A 16460-nucleotide genomic window follows, 5' to 3' on the forward strand; every position below is an offset into this window, starting at 1 on the left:
CTCACCTGTAGAAGAGTCTAAAACAGGATCCGGTCGGTCCCAGCAGACGTTAAGCAGCAGATGAGAGAAACAGAAAGAAGATGAAGATTAGACATACTGCTAAATACAATCTCTGAATGATGAACCATGGGGTAAGCAAAAAAATCTTGAAAATTTTCTTAAACACTAAATTCAAGAAAAATTCAAGAAAAATGTGCTTACCCCATTGGCAGCTTTTTTTGCTTGCTTTATGCACAAAATCACTTAAATTTGATATTTTTGGTCTAAAAACTAGACTTATTTTCTTAGGTCGTTTTGCTCATCAAGAAAAAGCATCTTAATTTAAGAATTTTTAGAAATTTTTACTGAAAACAAGACAAAAATACTAAGAATTTTTTTATGGAAAATATTTTTTTGTAGTGTAAGTAATGAAGTCATTTTTTGAAGTGTGAACTACAACGGGAGGGTGTGGTTTCACCGACAGCGGACACGCTCCCAAAATTTGAGAGCAGAGAATCCTGCTTATTTTTCCAAGATTTTGATTCATTATTTTATTTACTTGGCAGTTTTTTAAATCATTCAAATTTGTCTGGATGGTTCATATCTAAATTTTCTGTGGTGTGGCACATTTAATATCAGACTTTACGCGGACTTTAAAATCAGACTTATCAGAACAATATAACTAAAGGGCTTTTAGTGTAAAAGTGTACCACATGTAAATGAAAGTAAAGACTGAAGTAGGAGTGTGCTTGTTGTCTCCATCCATACCCGCTGCTGAATGGTGGCGTGTTTATGCTCCATGTCTCTCTTCTCCATCGCCGAATCAATCACCAGTTGATCCAGCTGACAAACGTGGAAAAAATCTCATTAGAAATGAAGTCTATTACATATAAAGTAACAATTATGTCAAGGCATTTGTAATCCATCCAGCTTCGAATCCAACATGCTTTCTTTTAGCATAAATCAATTTATCAACCAGACAGAAATAAGTCTTGCTTGAGGTGGATGAGTTTAAAAGCCTATTCATGACAAATGTTTGCCACTTAAAACACAAGACTGTAAAACTGTTAATCATTTATTCCTATAAGTTTAAAATACATTATTTTGTTAAATGAAGAGTGCTTTGTGTACTAAACAAAACAGTAAGTGGGTGATTCTCACGAAACCATTAAAAACACCACAGCACTAATGATTTTAGCTTTAAAATGTGTATTATAGTAACATTAAAAAGCATCAGAATTAACACAATACTGTGTTCTACCTTGCACAATGTGTGATTTCAACATAAGAATTTATAATTGGAAATTTTATCTCATTTTCTGCTGAAATTCTCATTACCGCAATGTGTCCGGCTGTGTTTGAACATGCGTTATGTTTTAATTTAATCAAATTAACACAAAAATATTAAGAAACAAAATAAATGGATGTTTTGCTAGACTACTTTAGATGACAGAAAAAATATTTACTGAATATTCATGTATAATAATAATGAAGAAAAATTAGAAAAATGATGTGTCCATGCCTGATGTTCTCATCCTCTGCAACACTTTTTGTTTAAGCACACATACAGAATTTTCATAAAGTTTGATTTTGAGTGACCAAGCACATGGACCAGTTACTTCAAGATGGCTACCGGGTAAGATCATTTTTTACAGTTAATTTGAAATATTGTCTTGTCAGAATGCTTACACGACATTTTGATTATCATTACCGCAACAGATGCTTATTAAATGTTAATTTAATTAATAGAAGCATAATACTTTGATTTTAAATGCATGTGCAGAATCTCCAAATTATGTTCTTTCAGGTTTGTCATGTCATTTTGAAAATATGTCAGTGTTGATGTTTTCTGACTGTTGCGGTAATGAGATTTTTTAGGACTAATTTTTAAAATTATGTTACAAAAAGTGTTAAATGATAAGTAAAAGTTTTTAAATGAATGTTCCCATTTACTCCAGACTTTGTTTTTAAATGTCTGGTGGGAAAAAAGGTAAATTTAAGCAATTTTTACATTTTCATGCTTGACATTTTTAAAACCAAGTTTTCGTGAGAATCACCCAAGTTTTTATTATTGTTGAAGGTAAATAATTTTCAGTTTCGCATCTAAGCGTTCAGGATGTTGAATCTATTGATGCTTCTGAGTCAATTCACTTCAAAATTAATCAGTGGGCCTAACTGACCTCAGCAGCCAGTTTCTTCATGTAGGGATCAATCTCATCCAGGAGGTTATAGCCTTGTTGATACAGGGAGTACTGCGCATGCATGAAGGACAACATCTGCAGGAGATAGGAGAGATGTTAAAAGGAGTACCACTGCTTTTTGCATTCAGATTTACCAGAAAAGAATTCGCCGTTGATACTTACGGCATCTAAGATCTCGAATTTCTTTTTAGCTTGAAGGACGTTGATCTAGGAAGAAAAATGAAATTTACATGAGACAAATTTCCTATTTGTATATTATGAAGTAAAAAAATATATTAACATGCACTGTAGACTAACTCTAACCTTGCAGACTTTGTAGTATGCAAATGAGGATGCAGTGTGACTATTATCATTAGCAGATAAAAATCACCGCTGCCCTCTAGTGGCTTTAACAGATGCTGTTTATTCCCCCGTCATGTGCTGTTTGGAATATGTATGTGCTAAAAGCTAAACAGCACATGTTCAGTCTGTAGGGGCTTAATCCAGATGGAGCAGATCAGACTTCATGATCTGTGTATCTTACCTGCAGCACGTAGTCCAGGGCGAGATGTCGAAAGCATTTGCGGGTAAAGTTGAGGGTGCAGGTGGCCTCCTCCACCTCGTGAGGTTTGTTTCGCGCTGCCTGGGCGTTCTTCACCTGTGCGATCTCGAGATCCTCCCTCACCTTGTCAAAGTGCTTTTTGGTGTCCTTAAATTTGCGTACATCACTACAAATACAGATAGATATTGATGTGTTAATACCTCTGAACTGTCTGATAATGCATACCAGACACTGACCTACAAGGTGGACTTTACTTCATTTTAAAATCATTTCTTTCTGAAACTCATCTTTTTTATCGTTTTATCATATAAATCTCTCGGCAGGATTGATTCATGAATAAATTCATGCTTTCCAAAATCCCATTAGCTTCCACATTAACATGCATTAAATATTAAGTCTATATTCATTATAATCACCTTTTGAAACACACTATTTATGTGTGTGTGTGTTTAAGGATGCTTTGTTATATTTGGAGAAGAAATAAAATAAAACGGTCACTCCAGGACGACACTTGCACATTTTTTACCTTACAGATAGAAATATTAGCAAGTCTAATTTTGGCATTATAATACATCCGCTTCCCATCTATGACCCCCTGCTCTTCGCTGCCTAATGCATGAAATTGAAATTAGGTTGTCTGTGATCGCAGAAAGAGTAAAAGCGCAGGTTAAAAATATATTTCAGAGGTCAGTATAACCTGATCTGTCAGAATGAACTGAATGAGTAAACATGCAGGTAAATAACTGGTGCACATTATACAATGACCAGAATAACTGTGAATAATGAGCTTATTTTGCCAAATATTGTGACTGAAAATTACATTTACATTTGACATTTATGCACTTGGCAGATGTTTTTAACCAAAATGACTTTTCAAGGTATACATTTATGTACGTCACTGGATTTGAAGCCACAACATTTTGCACTGCTCTACCACTGAGCTATATAGGAATTATATAAGCACTGATTTATAACAGCAGTTTTTATTGCTTTTCTCAATAAAGTATATAGACTTATAAAACATGACCGGGGAATTGTGCACATGATCCTGCATTTGGGAAACGAACTCCATTTGAATTTAGTTTGAGTGACTTCCCAATCCATCCCCTGTCTAAATGTTCAATTTTTAGATATCTAGATGACATACAATTCGATTTTATTTAATTTCTATATCGTACACAGTTATGCACAGGGTACAACATAATGAAATGTAGGTATTTAGGTATTACCTAAACTAGGTACCTAAAAAAGAATATGAGTGGAATAGGATAGGAATGGGATAAGGATAGGAATAGGATAGGGATAAGAATAGAAATGGAATAGGATAAAATAAGAATAGAAATGGGATAGGATTGGATAAGGGTAAGAAAAGTAATGGAATTGGATAGGAATGGGATAGGAATAGGATAAAATAGAATAGGAATATAAATGGGATAGGAATAGGATAGGGATAAGAATATGAATGGAATAAAATGGCATAGGATAAGATAGGAATAGGATAGAATAGGAATATTAATAGGATAGGGATAAGAATAGGAATGTAATAGGAATGGGATAGGAATAGAATAGGATAAAATAGAATAAGAATAGGAATGGGAAAGGAATAGGATAGGGATAAGAATTGGAATGGAATAGAACTGGATATGATAAGATAGGAATAGGATAGAATAGAATAGGAATAGAAATTGGATAGGAATAGGAGGAATGGGAAAGGAATAGAATAGGGATAAGAATTGGAATTAAGTAGGATAACATAGAATAGGAATAGCATAGGAATATGAGGCATGGGATAGGGATAGTGTAGGGATAAGAATTGGAATGGAATAGAATGGGATAGGATAAGATAGGAATATAAATTGGATAGGAATAGGAGGAATGGGAAAGGAATAGGATAGGGATAAGAATTGGAATGGAATAGAACTGGATATGATAGGATAGAATAGGAATATGAGGAATGGGATAGGAACAGTATAGGGATAAGAATTTGAATGGAATAGAATGGTATAGGATAAGATAGGAATAGGATAGAATAGGAATAGAAATTGGATAGGAATAGGAGGAATGGAAAAGGAATAGGATGGGGATAAGAATTTGAATGGAATAGAACTGGATATGATAGGGTAGGAATAGGATAGAATAGGAATAGAAATTGGATATGAATAGGAGGAATGGGAAAGGAATAGAATAGGGATAAGAATGGGAATTAAGTAGGATAAAATAGAATAGGAATAGGAGGAATGGGATATGAATAGTATAGGGATAAGAATTGGAATGGAATAGAATAGAATGGGATAGGATAAGATAGGAATAGGATAGAATAGGAATAGAAATTGGATAGGAATAGGAGGAATGGCATAGGAATAGTATAGGGATAAGAATTGGAATGGAATAGAACGAGATATGATAAGATAGGAATAGGATAGAATAGGAATAGAAATGGGATAGGAATAGGATAAAGATAAGAATAGGAATGGATTGGATAGAAATGGGATAGGAATAGGATACAATAGAATAGAAATAGAAATGGGATAGGAATCTGATAGGGAATAAAATGGTATAGGATAAGATAAGAATATAATATGAATTGAATAGTAATAGAAGGAATGGAAAAGAAATAGGATAAGGATAAGAATAGGAATGGAATATGATAAAATAGAATAGGAATAGAAATGGCATAGGAATAGGAGGAATGGGATAGGAATAGAATAGGGATAAGAATTAGAATGGAATAGAATGGGATATGATAATATATGAATAGAATAGAATAGAATAGGAATAGAAATTGGATAGGAACAGGATATGGATAAGAATAGAAATGGGATAGGAATAGAATAGAATTAGAACAAACAGGCACCAAATATAAGTGGCATACTGAACAAGTCATAGACCAATACAAACATAACTACAGTTATTTATTATATTTTAGTATATTAGATCAGATTATGAATAAAGTTTAATAAAACTCACTCCTTCACAAAGTTGTGCAACTGCTGCTTCACAGATCGTTGCGCTTGATCAAACAGAATCTGAAAAACAAAATTAAACATCAGACAGCTTTTCCTCCAACAAATTTTTTTGCATGCAGTGAACAAAATTCAGCACTAGAGGGCACTCTGACATTTATTTAATCAGAGGATGTGAATCTGCATGACCACCCAAAACGCACACACATCATCCTCACATGCCTCCGCCTCATTGAGATTCAGCCTCGGTCTCTTCGCAAGGACGTTTGAACCGAACGTGTGTGCCGCGCTGCAGCGGCGGAGTGAAACTAGGTCACTCGGGCAGGGAGGGAGCGGATACGAGCAGGGGAAGATCGAGAAGAAACGACAGAAAAACAAAGCAATGTGATGCAAGATCAGTAAAGAAAAGATGCCGGAGGACTGCCGGTACTTGGGTTCAACCTTATTCATCCACAGGCTTTACGCTAATGATCTTGACTTCAGGAGAGGTTTGCTTTGGAGAGATGCAAGAGTACACTTAAAGTATAGCCTCTTACCAAGCTAACAGAAGTGAACAACCTACAATTCATTTTTTAAATCCCCAGCGTACCTCGATGATTCAGTCAGCACCGGAAAAATCCTCTGATCTGTTTTACAACCCCACCATCATCCTTACTATCATCTAAAAAGTCAGAAGGGTTATAAAAAGTCACAAATGCGACGCCGCAGGTGAAAATATTTTAACTTTTATGGCCCCATAGACTCGGACAGGGGCCGAATGGGGCGGTTAGAAAATCACAAAGGCCTTTGTGTCCCTTTATGCCTCATGTCATGGTTTATGGCCTCCTCTTCGGTTAAGCAACAAAGACATTTCTAAGCAGACTCCTGTAATGCACCTCGGTGTCGCATGCCGCATCCAAACGGCCCTTGAATAAAGCAGCAGATTGTGGGAAAGCGAGAATCAACCGTCCACCCGTCTGTCGCAGCGGAGGCCGCAGAAAAAACTTTTTTCCCTGCGTGTGGTCGATAAACTGACATATTGCGGTTTAGTACGGTGCCAAGTCCTGGGTATTTAATCTTGGCTATGCATGAGATCACACACAGATGAACATGTTTATAAAAAGGGAAACAGGCTTTTCGTGGATGCTTTGAAATAAAATTGTTTAATAAAGTATACAGTGCTTAAATTCGTCTCAAAGATCATCCAGGATTGTGATGTTAGAGCAGGTGTGAGACAAACCTTACAATACGGCCTTCTTTCATATATGTTGTCTATATGTATGTGTTCTTGTGTTACTATCTTTCTGTATCCATGACCCACAAGCGTTTACAGCTCACCTCCTCCCCGAAAAACACACCTGACCCCTGCCATTAACCTCATCTGTGATGTCACTTTCCATGCGGTGCCGCTGACCTCTGCAATGACCAAACACACGCTTTCTAAAAGAGCACATCAAATGCTCAGCGAGCCAACGGGGGGCCGGTCTGGGGTGCGTGGGTAACATTTAACATCTCACAGACAGGTGGAAAATAACGCTAATAAAAATAGTCATGGTCACTCCTACATGTGACATTTAACCCTTACAAAAGAAAAACCAAAAAGAGTATTAGTAGTAATCATAAATTTAGCCGTGTTTGGTTTTCAATTGGAAACTTTTTAATGTGTGAGGGTGAGAAGCAGACATCGATGTCACCAGAGCAGTTATATTGAGCATTGCATTGTCTACTATTCATAGTAACAGGTCTGGTTATATAGCAATAATTATGCTTTATGTGCAACACAAATACATATTATAATATAATATGTGTGACATCACCACATTAACATTTCAGCATATACGCCTTTTCAGTTCATTCCAAACCAAGGCTGTGAGAAATTATTGCTTTGTATCAGGATGCTGATCAGTCAGCCATCAAAACACAAAAAAATACGTTTTACATATTTCTAACCTCAGAAAACGTGGATTGTTAAAACAAGAAGGGACATACACTGCAAAAAAATGACTTACTTACTTAGTATTTTTGTCTTGTTTTCAGTATAAATATTTAAAATTTCTTAAAGAGCACCTATTGTCCGATTCACGATTTTACATTTCCTTTGGTGTGTAAGTGTGTATTAGTACATGTTAACAATATGCAAAAGGTACTTGCTGGGATTTATGATGTAGAGAAAACCAAAAATTTCATAATTTCCCCCGCTTCAGACTCAACTCTTCAGAATCTTTCAAACATGGTAAGGAGCGTCACCTTTTCAGGCTGACGTCATCAGAGGTATTCAGGCCAATCACAACATACAGATTAGCTGGCCAATGAGGGACAGTTTGTACAAAATCTTTGCGTTTCAGTAAGACAGGGAAATCTGGAGCTACAAAAATGTAGGGTATGTGGAAAATAATGTATTTTTTAAACCATGCGAACACATTGTATTATACCAAATACACAAAATTATTTTGCTTTTTAGTGAATGCACTGCAAAAAATGACTTTCTTACTTTTTGTCTTGTTTTCAGTAAAATTATCTAAAAATTCTTAAGATGAATTTTCTTGATAAGCAAAATGACCTAAAAAAATATTGTAAGTCTAGTTTTTAGTCAAAAAATATAAAATTTAAGTAAATTTGTGCTTAAAACAAGCAACAAAAAAAAAAAAATCTCCCAATGAAATAAGAACATTTTTTGAAAAAAAAAGAAAAGAAAATTAAGTGTTTATAAAAAGTAAACTTATTACAAGAAAATTTTCCTATTCCATTGGTAGATTTTTTTGCCTGTTTTAAGCACTAATTCACTTAAAGTGTATATTTTTTGTCTAAAAACTAGACTTATTTTCTTAGGTCATTTTGCTCATCAAGAAAATACATTTAAAAAAAAAAAATTTAGACATTTTTACTGAAAACAAGACAAAAATACTAAGTAAGAAAGTCATTTTTTGCAGTGTGAAATAAATTTTTTTTTTCTAAAAATTCTTAAATTAAGATGCTTTTCTTGATGAGCAACACAACCCAAAAAAATAAGTCTAGTTTTAGACCAAAAATATCAAATTTACGTGATTTTGTCAATAAAACAAGCCAAAAAATCTGCCAATGGGGTAAGCAAAAATCTTGAACATTTTTCTTAAACGCTAAATTCAAGAAAAATTTGCTTACCATGGCAGATTTTTTTGCTTGTTTTTTGCACAAAATCACTTAAATTTGATATTTTTGGTCTAAAAACTAGACTTATTTTCTTGAGTCGTTTTGTTCATTAAGAAAAAGCATCTTAATTTAAGAATTTTTAGATATTTTTACTGAAAACAAAACAAAAATACTAAGATTTTTTTTAGTTGAAAATCATTTTTTGCAGTGTATTAGTGCTTTAAAGAAAAGTAAGCATGCTTACAACATTAGAAATTAGTGATTAGCCAACAGACTAATAACAAAACAGATTTTATGTACACATTGCTTGTTCTTATCTCAAAATTAGGTCATATGTTCCTTTTTATTTTAACAATCCATGATTTCTAAGGTTCTTATTCCTATGGAAATTTGTAAAATGATGTATTTTCTGTATTCTAACGGCCGAACGACCAGCATCCCAGTACAAAACAATAGCTTTAAAGCGCACGCTCTGGACGCTCCATATCACAGCCTCGTTTTGGAACCAACATGACGGCAGGCTGAATAAGGCGTATAATAACACTGTGATGATGACTTGTCCCGCTCTTTCTAGTGATGAGAACAAAATGAGAAATACGTACCATGTGGTAGTTGAGAATCTCCTGTAAACTCTCGCCACACTTTTCCAGACATTCCTGTAAACACGCACACAATTACTCACCACAAACATTAAACTGACAAACAAAAGTATTATTACTTCCTAAAGCGTCACTTAAAACAATATGTGGTTATGGTGCAAGAAATGACATTAAATGAAGGGAACTTTAGCGGAAAGTTACAACCTTTTTAAAGCATGTTCATCATCATTATAATTCATATAATGTTATTATTAAGATTATTAATATGTTATGATTAGAATTATGCATGCCGTAATTGAATCGCATGTTTATAGTCATTGATAAATATCATGGGAAGCGCCAGGTCTGTTAGACACTGAAAATACCCAAGATAGGTCTCTAATGAAAGTGTGGCAATTTTTGTCAACATGAAAATGTAATTGTGGTTCTGACTTGATGTTTTTACAGTGGAAAATGCAAATAGCAGCAGGTTTTAATAAGATTCTCAACATTAGTCAGCTGGATATAACGGAAGAGAAGCCAAACAGACTCTTAATACCATTTATAGATGGCGGCAATGAGTCTAACCCAACTGGCAAAGAAAGAAAAGTCCAAGCATTCTTCTTTTAGACTAAATCTATGTCCGATCAGGGTCAAAAAGTGTCTCGGACACCCAAAAAACAGCATCCAAAGCTTTATGTCAGATACTTTCCCGAAATAAATTCAGACCAACTACATTTACATTTAAAGTGTGTTTAATTTATACATTTTTCAGTATGTGTGTTCTGGGGGATCAAACCCATGACCGTTGCGTTGATCTACCATTTATGCTACAGGAACAGGATCAGTTTAAATTTGTCTCAGTGATTCTTGAATTACTCACCAAACCACATGGAGTGAACAGAGAACTTGTTAGTGTGTTACGTTGTACTTCATTGTTTACCCTTTGTCATTATTTTGTTGTTTTGGGTTTTCTGGTTACTATGGGAGTGGATGGTGCCCGCTTCTTCAAGCTTTAAAGGGACCTTAGTGTTAAATAACTTTACTCGAACATTGCTTTATATTTTAAGTGTCCTCAAGGCATTCAAAAGGGTGAAAACTAACCATTATTATACATTATTTGATAAAAGTCTTGACCTGTGCCTCTTCTTCAATGTCTGAACTGTTGTTTAGGCAGTTTTGGGATGTTTCCTTGTAAATCATGTGTAACAACTGAGATATCCACAACAAGAAAGTAGAGGATGTCTTTAGGACACTTAAATTATATGAGACAATTCAAGTTATTTATTTAACACTTTTGGGTCCTTTTGAAGTTTGAATGGTTTTCTGGTTACTATAGCAGTGGATGGTGCCGGCCTCAGTCACCATTCACCCCTATTGTAACCAGAAAACCCCAAACAACACCTTTTTTAATCTGTGATTGGGTTTTGAAGAACAAATAAAGAAATTTGTGTTTCAAATGACATGATGGTGAGCATTGATGTCGTTTTTGGTGTAATTCAAACACACAGAGAGACACACACACACGTACCGATATCATTTCATCCTTCTTGCACTGCTGGGAAAGATCCCGGATCCCATTGATGAAGAGTTTGTTAGCTGTGGCATAAGCTTTGCCCGCTTCAATCATACCACCACACAGCTTTACCAGCTATGAGAGAGAGAGAGAGAGAGAGAGAGAGAGAGAGAGAGAGAGAGAGAGAGAGAGACTTTCAATTAATTAATAAAATCTATACCTAAAAAATTATTTTCCAGCAGAACAATTATTTGACAAATTTATATAATTTACATTTATGCATTTGACAGAAACTTTTATCTGAAGCAGTGCCGGCATTTAAGCTATACGTTGTTTTTCAGTATAGTATGTGTGTTCCCTAGGGGTCAAACCCACAACTTTTGCACGCAATTCTCTACCAACTGAGCTACAGGAAAATATTTCCCAATATTTAAAGGAAAACACTACAGTTTTTCAATATTTTATTATGTTCTTACCTCAACTTAGATTAATTAATACATACCTATCTTTTTTCAATGCGTGCACTTAATCTTTGTACAGCGCGTCGTGAATGTGTTAGCATTTAGCCTAGCCCCATTCATTCCTTAGGATCCAAACAGGGATGAATTTAGAAGCCACCAAATACTTTCATGTTTTCCCTATTTAAAGACTGTTACATGAGTAGTTACACGAGTAAGTATGGTGGCACAAAATCAAATGTGGCAATTTTTTAAGGTGATAAAAAATAAGAACTATATTGTATGTTGGAAGAGCACTTAGTTTGCAGCACTTCGACCTCATACTTACTTGTGTAACTACTGATGTAACAGTCTTTAAATAAGGAAAACATGGAAGTGTTTGGTGGCTTCTAAATTCATCCAGGGCTCGAAATTGCGACTATTTTGGTCGCACATGCAACCGAAATTTAATCTGTGCGACCTTAAAATATATTTGGGAGCATTTGTGCGACTGCCCATTTTGTTGTGGCGCGACTCGACTTCAGCTAGATTGTGATGCTGCGTGCCGCTGTCCCAGATTCAGTGTTCTCTCCAACTTACATAACCAATCAAATTTCACCATTAAGTTTTTGCGTTAATGAAGACCGCAGATTGGCTAATATGAGCGTCAATCATTCCTTGTTGCCGTGTTATGTTGCTACGTGAAGCGCGAAAATGTGATTATAGCCAATGTTACTACTGTAATTAATGGCGACGATCCGGATTCAAAAGCGACTCCGCCACCGGAAAATAGGACTGAGAGAGTGGCTTAAAGATTTCGAGTGTCTCTGCTATGAAAATGGCTCAATGTAACTTACTGTGTTTACTGTAAATCCTGTAAAATTGTGTTGGTGGCGGAATCAAAACCTTTTAAGCGCCAGACCTTGCTTAAACATGGCGAAAGTGCCAAGAACACAAGACGTGTCATGACAAATGTGTTTATTATTGATGGAGATACCGACCTGTCTATCAAAGGGTGTTTGATAGTGTATGTGTGCATGCGCTGGTGAATGGACATCCGACAAACATCCTTGTGGTCCATGTTAATGTAGAACACGACAATGCTGATGGTATGTTTTTGTTGTATTCTTTAAAAAAATTGCCCATTTAGTAGTAATAGCATCCTGGTAATGCAGTTATCAATACCAATATATATTAGCCTTCTATATTAAGGTCACTTTTGTACTGTCACAATTAATCAGTGTTTTATGTGTTTGCTAGATTTTCTATTGTAATCTTAATCATGTTACCTGTAATTGTTAAATTATTATTGCTGCTATACTATTTCAACAGCATTTGGGTATTATTTTAGGAATCTATGCAGCAAAAAAAAAAAAAAAAAATTTAAATAGAAGATCAAATTTAAAATCATGGCCATAGGATGTGTAAAGCCCAGTGGTGGTGTTTTATTTTTAATAAAATAAATCTATTAACATATACATTGTAGTTGTGATGCTTTTTAATTTTTGGATGGGTGCGCCTAAATTTTTGCTGGTGCTCCTAACTCTTTATAGTTGGGAGCACCAGTGCTACCAAATAAAAAAGTTAATTTTGAGCCCTGTTTGGATCCTAAGGAATGAATGGGGCTTGGCTAAATGCTAACACATTCACACATTCACGACACGCTGTACAAAGATTAAGTGCACGCATTGAAAAAAGATAGGTATGTATTAATTTGTCTAAGATGAGGTAAGAACATAGTAAAATATTGAAAAACGTTGGTGTTTTCCTTTAAATCCAATTTCACACAATGAACAACATTACAGTACATCTTCGCTCATCACTGCTATATATGCCATTCAGCATCTTGGGTTCTCTACTACATGACGAACTTTTATTGTTTAAGTCTATTAAATGATTTATTGGGTTTCTTAACAACTACTTTATATGCAATCTGCGATTAATCTGGATAATAAATCAGTATGTCATGTTTTTTAAACAATACAACCCTTATTATAATACATACAGCTCTGATATTTCCTCAAAACACAACACACAGGTGTGGTCACATCTGTGCAAAAACTCCCCTCACTAACGTGCCAATGACCAAGTCCCACATAAAAATGTCCTACTTTGGCACGTGTCGCTGATCGTCAGACCGAACCGAGGAGTTTTCACATGTGACTGTGTGTTTGTTTAGATCAAATGAGTTTGATGTTCAGATGGGCTCCATGTGTGAGACGGTACAGTTTGAGTCGAACTCGAATCAAAGAGCAATAACTAGTTCCCTTTCTGTTTACTTCTGTATTTGATGTTCCCTTTTCCTTCCCGAGGTGTTTTTTTCTTTTCTCAGTCGCTTAAAGTATCCAGCCTTGGTGCGAAAGCTTGAAAATACCGAAAAAACTCTTAATTTTCCACACTTGTTTCCTATGAAGTTAAACCCATGAGTCAAACTAACAGAGAGTCATTGTTCAACACAGCTGCTCAACAGACCCACAGTAAATCACAAACACACACCGCACTTCAAAAACCAGACAACTACAACAAAGTAGGCAAAAATGTTTCTTCATCCGTCTGACGGCTTGAAAAAACTAGCACAGCTTTCTTCTACAAGCCACACAAATTCGTTTATGTTGTGCCAAAGTTCTGATTCGCCACAAGCGAAGCATGACTTTGTTTTCTTGTTTATTACAGTTGGTGAAAGCAGGAATTAAAACTGAAAAATCACATGAGTCTGAATCAAATCATCCACGATAACATCACTATCAGCTGTTGTTATGTTGATCACATGATAAAAAGCTATGTTTGCAAATACATGCACTGAGTCCGAAATCACATATTGTGACTGAATTAGTATGTACTTTATTTTAAGTGCCCACTGCAGTGCTTTATCATTAAAACAGTCTAGAAAGTATGAATACATTTCAGACATACTGCATATTATTTTATTGTCATGTTGTCATGTATTATGCACAAGTACAATTAAAAGCCACCCGATTTTGTATTTTTATTATATTTGCTTTTTTGAACTAGCTGGCTCCCTCAGCTCACGTAGTCTCACAGAATAGAAGTATGCACACTATATATGAGGCTGTTTACACTTGGCATTAACATGTGTTTTCGTCGATCGGATCACAATTGGACGACGTTAATGGCAGGTGAAAACGGTGTTAAAAACGTTTTGAGATCGTCCACTTTCGACCACATTCAACCACATCCAGACGTGGTCTAAACCACTTTCGATCGGATCGCTTTGGAGCTTCGTAACGCACATGTGGTTGAATGCGTTCGAACAGCCACACGCGACCGCCTTCTCTCCGCCTATTTATCTAATCTGAGGTATTAAACACAAGTTTCACGTCTTTTTTGACTTCTGGCGTGAACATTCGGTGAACAGCGCTATTTTTAGCCTTTCATTGATAAAAACTAAGCGGCTGATCTAAGTAGTTTCGTTTTGAAAGCGTGTGAAAGTTGCGCGATCCTATTTCATCAATTGCGCTGAAAATTCAAAGAAAGCTCTTACATACTCATGTACAAAACACTGTGCAGCATGTTTACTTGCTAAACAAGCAGTGCACTCCGACATTATATTAGTTTGCGTCCATATAAACTCATCATTACTCCCGCTCGGGTTTGAATGACAGCAGAGAGACTCGCCCCACCGTCTCACAGACCACCCCCTCATAGTATTCAGCACAGAAGCGGTCGAAAGTGGACAAAAGAGATGGATTTAAATACCAGGTGTAAACGTCATGTGTCTCTCTCGTCCACTTGTGATCCGATCGATGAAAACACATCTTGGTACCAAGTGTAAACAGCCCCTATATGTAGCTGGAATATGGAGCCAGAATGATCTCAATAATAATTCACGCAACGCACATGCACACACATATACATATACATATATACATATACATCTCTTTAGCCAATCAGATGCAAGCTCACCATTCAACCAATCATAACCTGCCAAGAGCGCAGCACTAAAGGAGCTCAGCTTTGCACACCTTTTGCGCAATCTGGCTTAATTACAACGGAAATGAATCTTAACGTCATTAATTAAGCATGGCGAACGAAGAGCGAATGCATGTGTAAGTAGGGCTGGGCGATTAATCGAAAAATAACCGAAACCGAAATTCAGAACCTCTAACCGACATTATTTTATCATGTCGGTTATTTCGGTTTTTAATCCTGTTAATACTTTCCCTTTAAAAACAAACTGCTGCGTGTGATGTTGCGTAACTCCGCCCCGTCCTGTCAGTGGCACAGCGAAACATGGAGGAGAACTCAAACACTGTTTAACTGAGCAGCAGGATCATCTAGTGCCCAAAAGAAGCACAGTACTTTTTTTAAGAAGTACTCGCGAATGTGCAGGCACCTGTGACAAAAATACGGAATGCGCGATCGGATTTTTACCGCACACGCGCTCAGTTTAATCTACCGACGGGTCTCTAAGCAGCCCGGGTAATGTCATCACATCTCACTCACTCAAAACCGCGAAAAGACGCGCCCGCGTGAGTTTAATTAGACACTTCAGAGATGACGGAGAGAGAGAACGGGAGAACTTCTAGTCTACATTAACACCAAAAGCATTACAGATGAGAATAAATGGCTTAGACATCAGTGCCCAGTTAAGAAAAAATGGATTGAATACAAGAAACGTGTAAAGGATACAGTCCAAGTATGTATTTTGCCCTACTCATCTCATTACAATATGCTATCTGGATACAACTTATTATGTATGTATCTGATGTCTATAATTAGTCATGGGGGTTGTATGATTCTTTGGTTCATAACTTCCCATTCTGAAAGTTTCATCAATTGTACATAATGACATGCAACATCTGCATAGAGTTAAGTCTATTTAATATTTTTCAGTAATGCAGTTATTTTGGGAAAAATTTGAATAATTGCATTGCAGGCTGATTTAAGGTGTGCCCTAAACTTTCCAACCTTGTCAGTGAACTATGAGGCAAAAAAATAATCGTTTATTAATCGTAACCGATGTCAAATGTTAGATTAACCAAGGTTTTGATTTTAGGTCAAATCGCCCAGCCCTATGTGTAAGTTATTACTTTATTTCATATTGTTTCATAAATTAATATCGCTAAAATAACACACATTTCCGTTGTAACATGCTATGATATGTAGGGCTGCCACG

General features: G+C 35.9%; 1 protein-coding gene across 5 annotated transcripts in view; it reads right to left on the bottom strand.

Moving 5' to 3' along the window:
- The window catches only part of acap3a (ArfGAP with coiled-coil, ankyrin repeat and PH domains 3a), an 83695-nt gene that overhangs the window by 30818 nt on the left and 36417 nt on the right, over nt 1-16460 (bottom strand). For 4 of the 5 annotated variants that reach the window (XM_073875494.1, XM_073875493.1, XM_073875492.1 and 1 more), the window contains exons 3-10: nt 10902-11021; nt 9395-9448; nt 5689-5747; nt 2704-2887; nt 2343-2387; nt 2160-2255; nt 748-822; nt 6-17 (exon numbers count right to left, since the gene is read on the bottom strand). In XM_073875494.1, the coding sequence (XP_073731595.1) occupies nt 6-17; nt 748-822; nt 2160-2255; nt 2343-2387; nt 2704-2887; nt 5689-5747; nt 9395-9448; nt 10902-11021 (645 nt within the window). The remainder of the gene's footprint in view (nt 1-5; nt 18-747; nt 823-2159; nt 2256-2342; nt 2388-2703; nt 2888-5688; nt 5748-9394; nt 9449-10901; nt 11022-16460) is intronic. The other variant, XM_073875495.1, reaches the window with a different exon arrangement.

Source organism: Misgurnus anguillicaudatus, chromosome 13 (assembly GCF_027580225.2).
Source record: "Misgurnus anguillicaudatus chromosome 13, ASM2758022v2, whole genome shotgun sequence".
NCBI classification, from domain to species: Eukaryota; Metazoa; Chordata; class Actinopteri; order Cypriniformes; family Cobitidae; genus Misgurnus; species Misgurnus anguillicaudatus.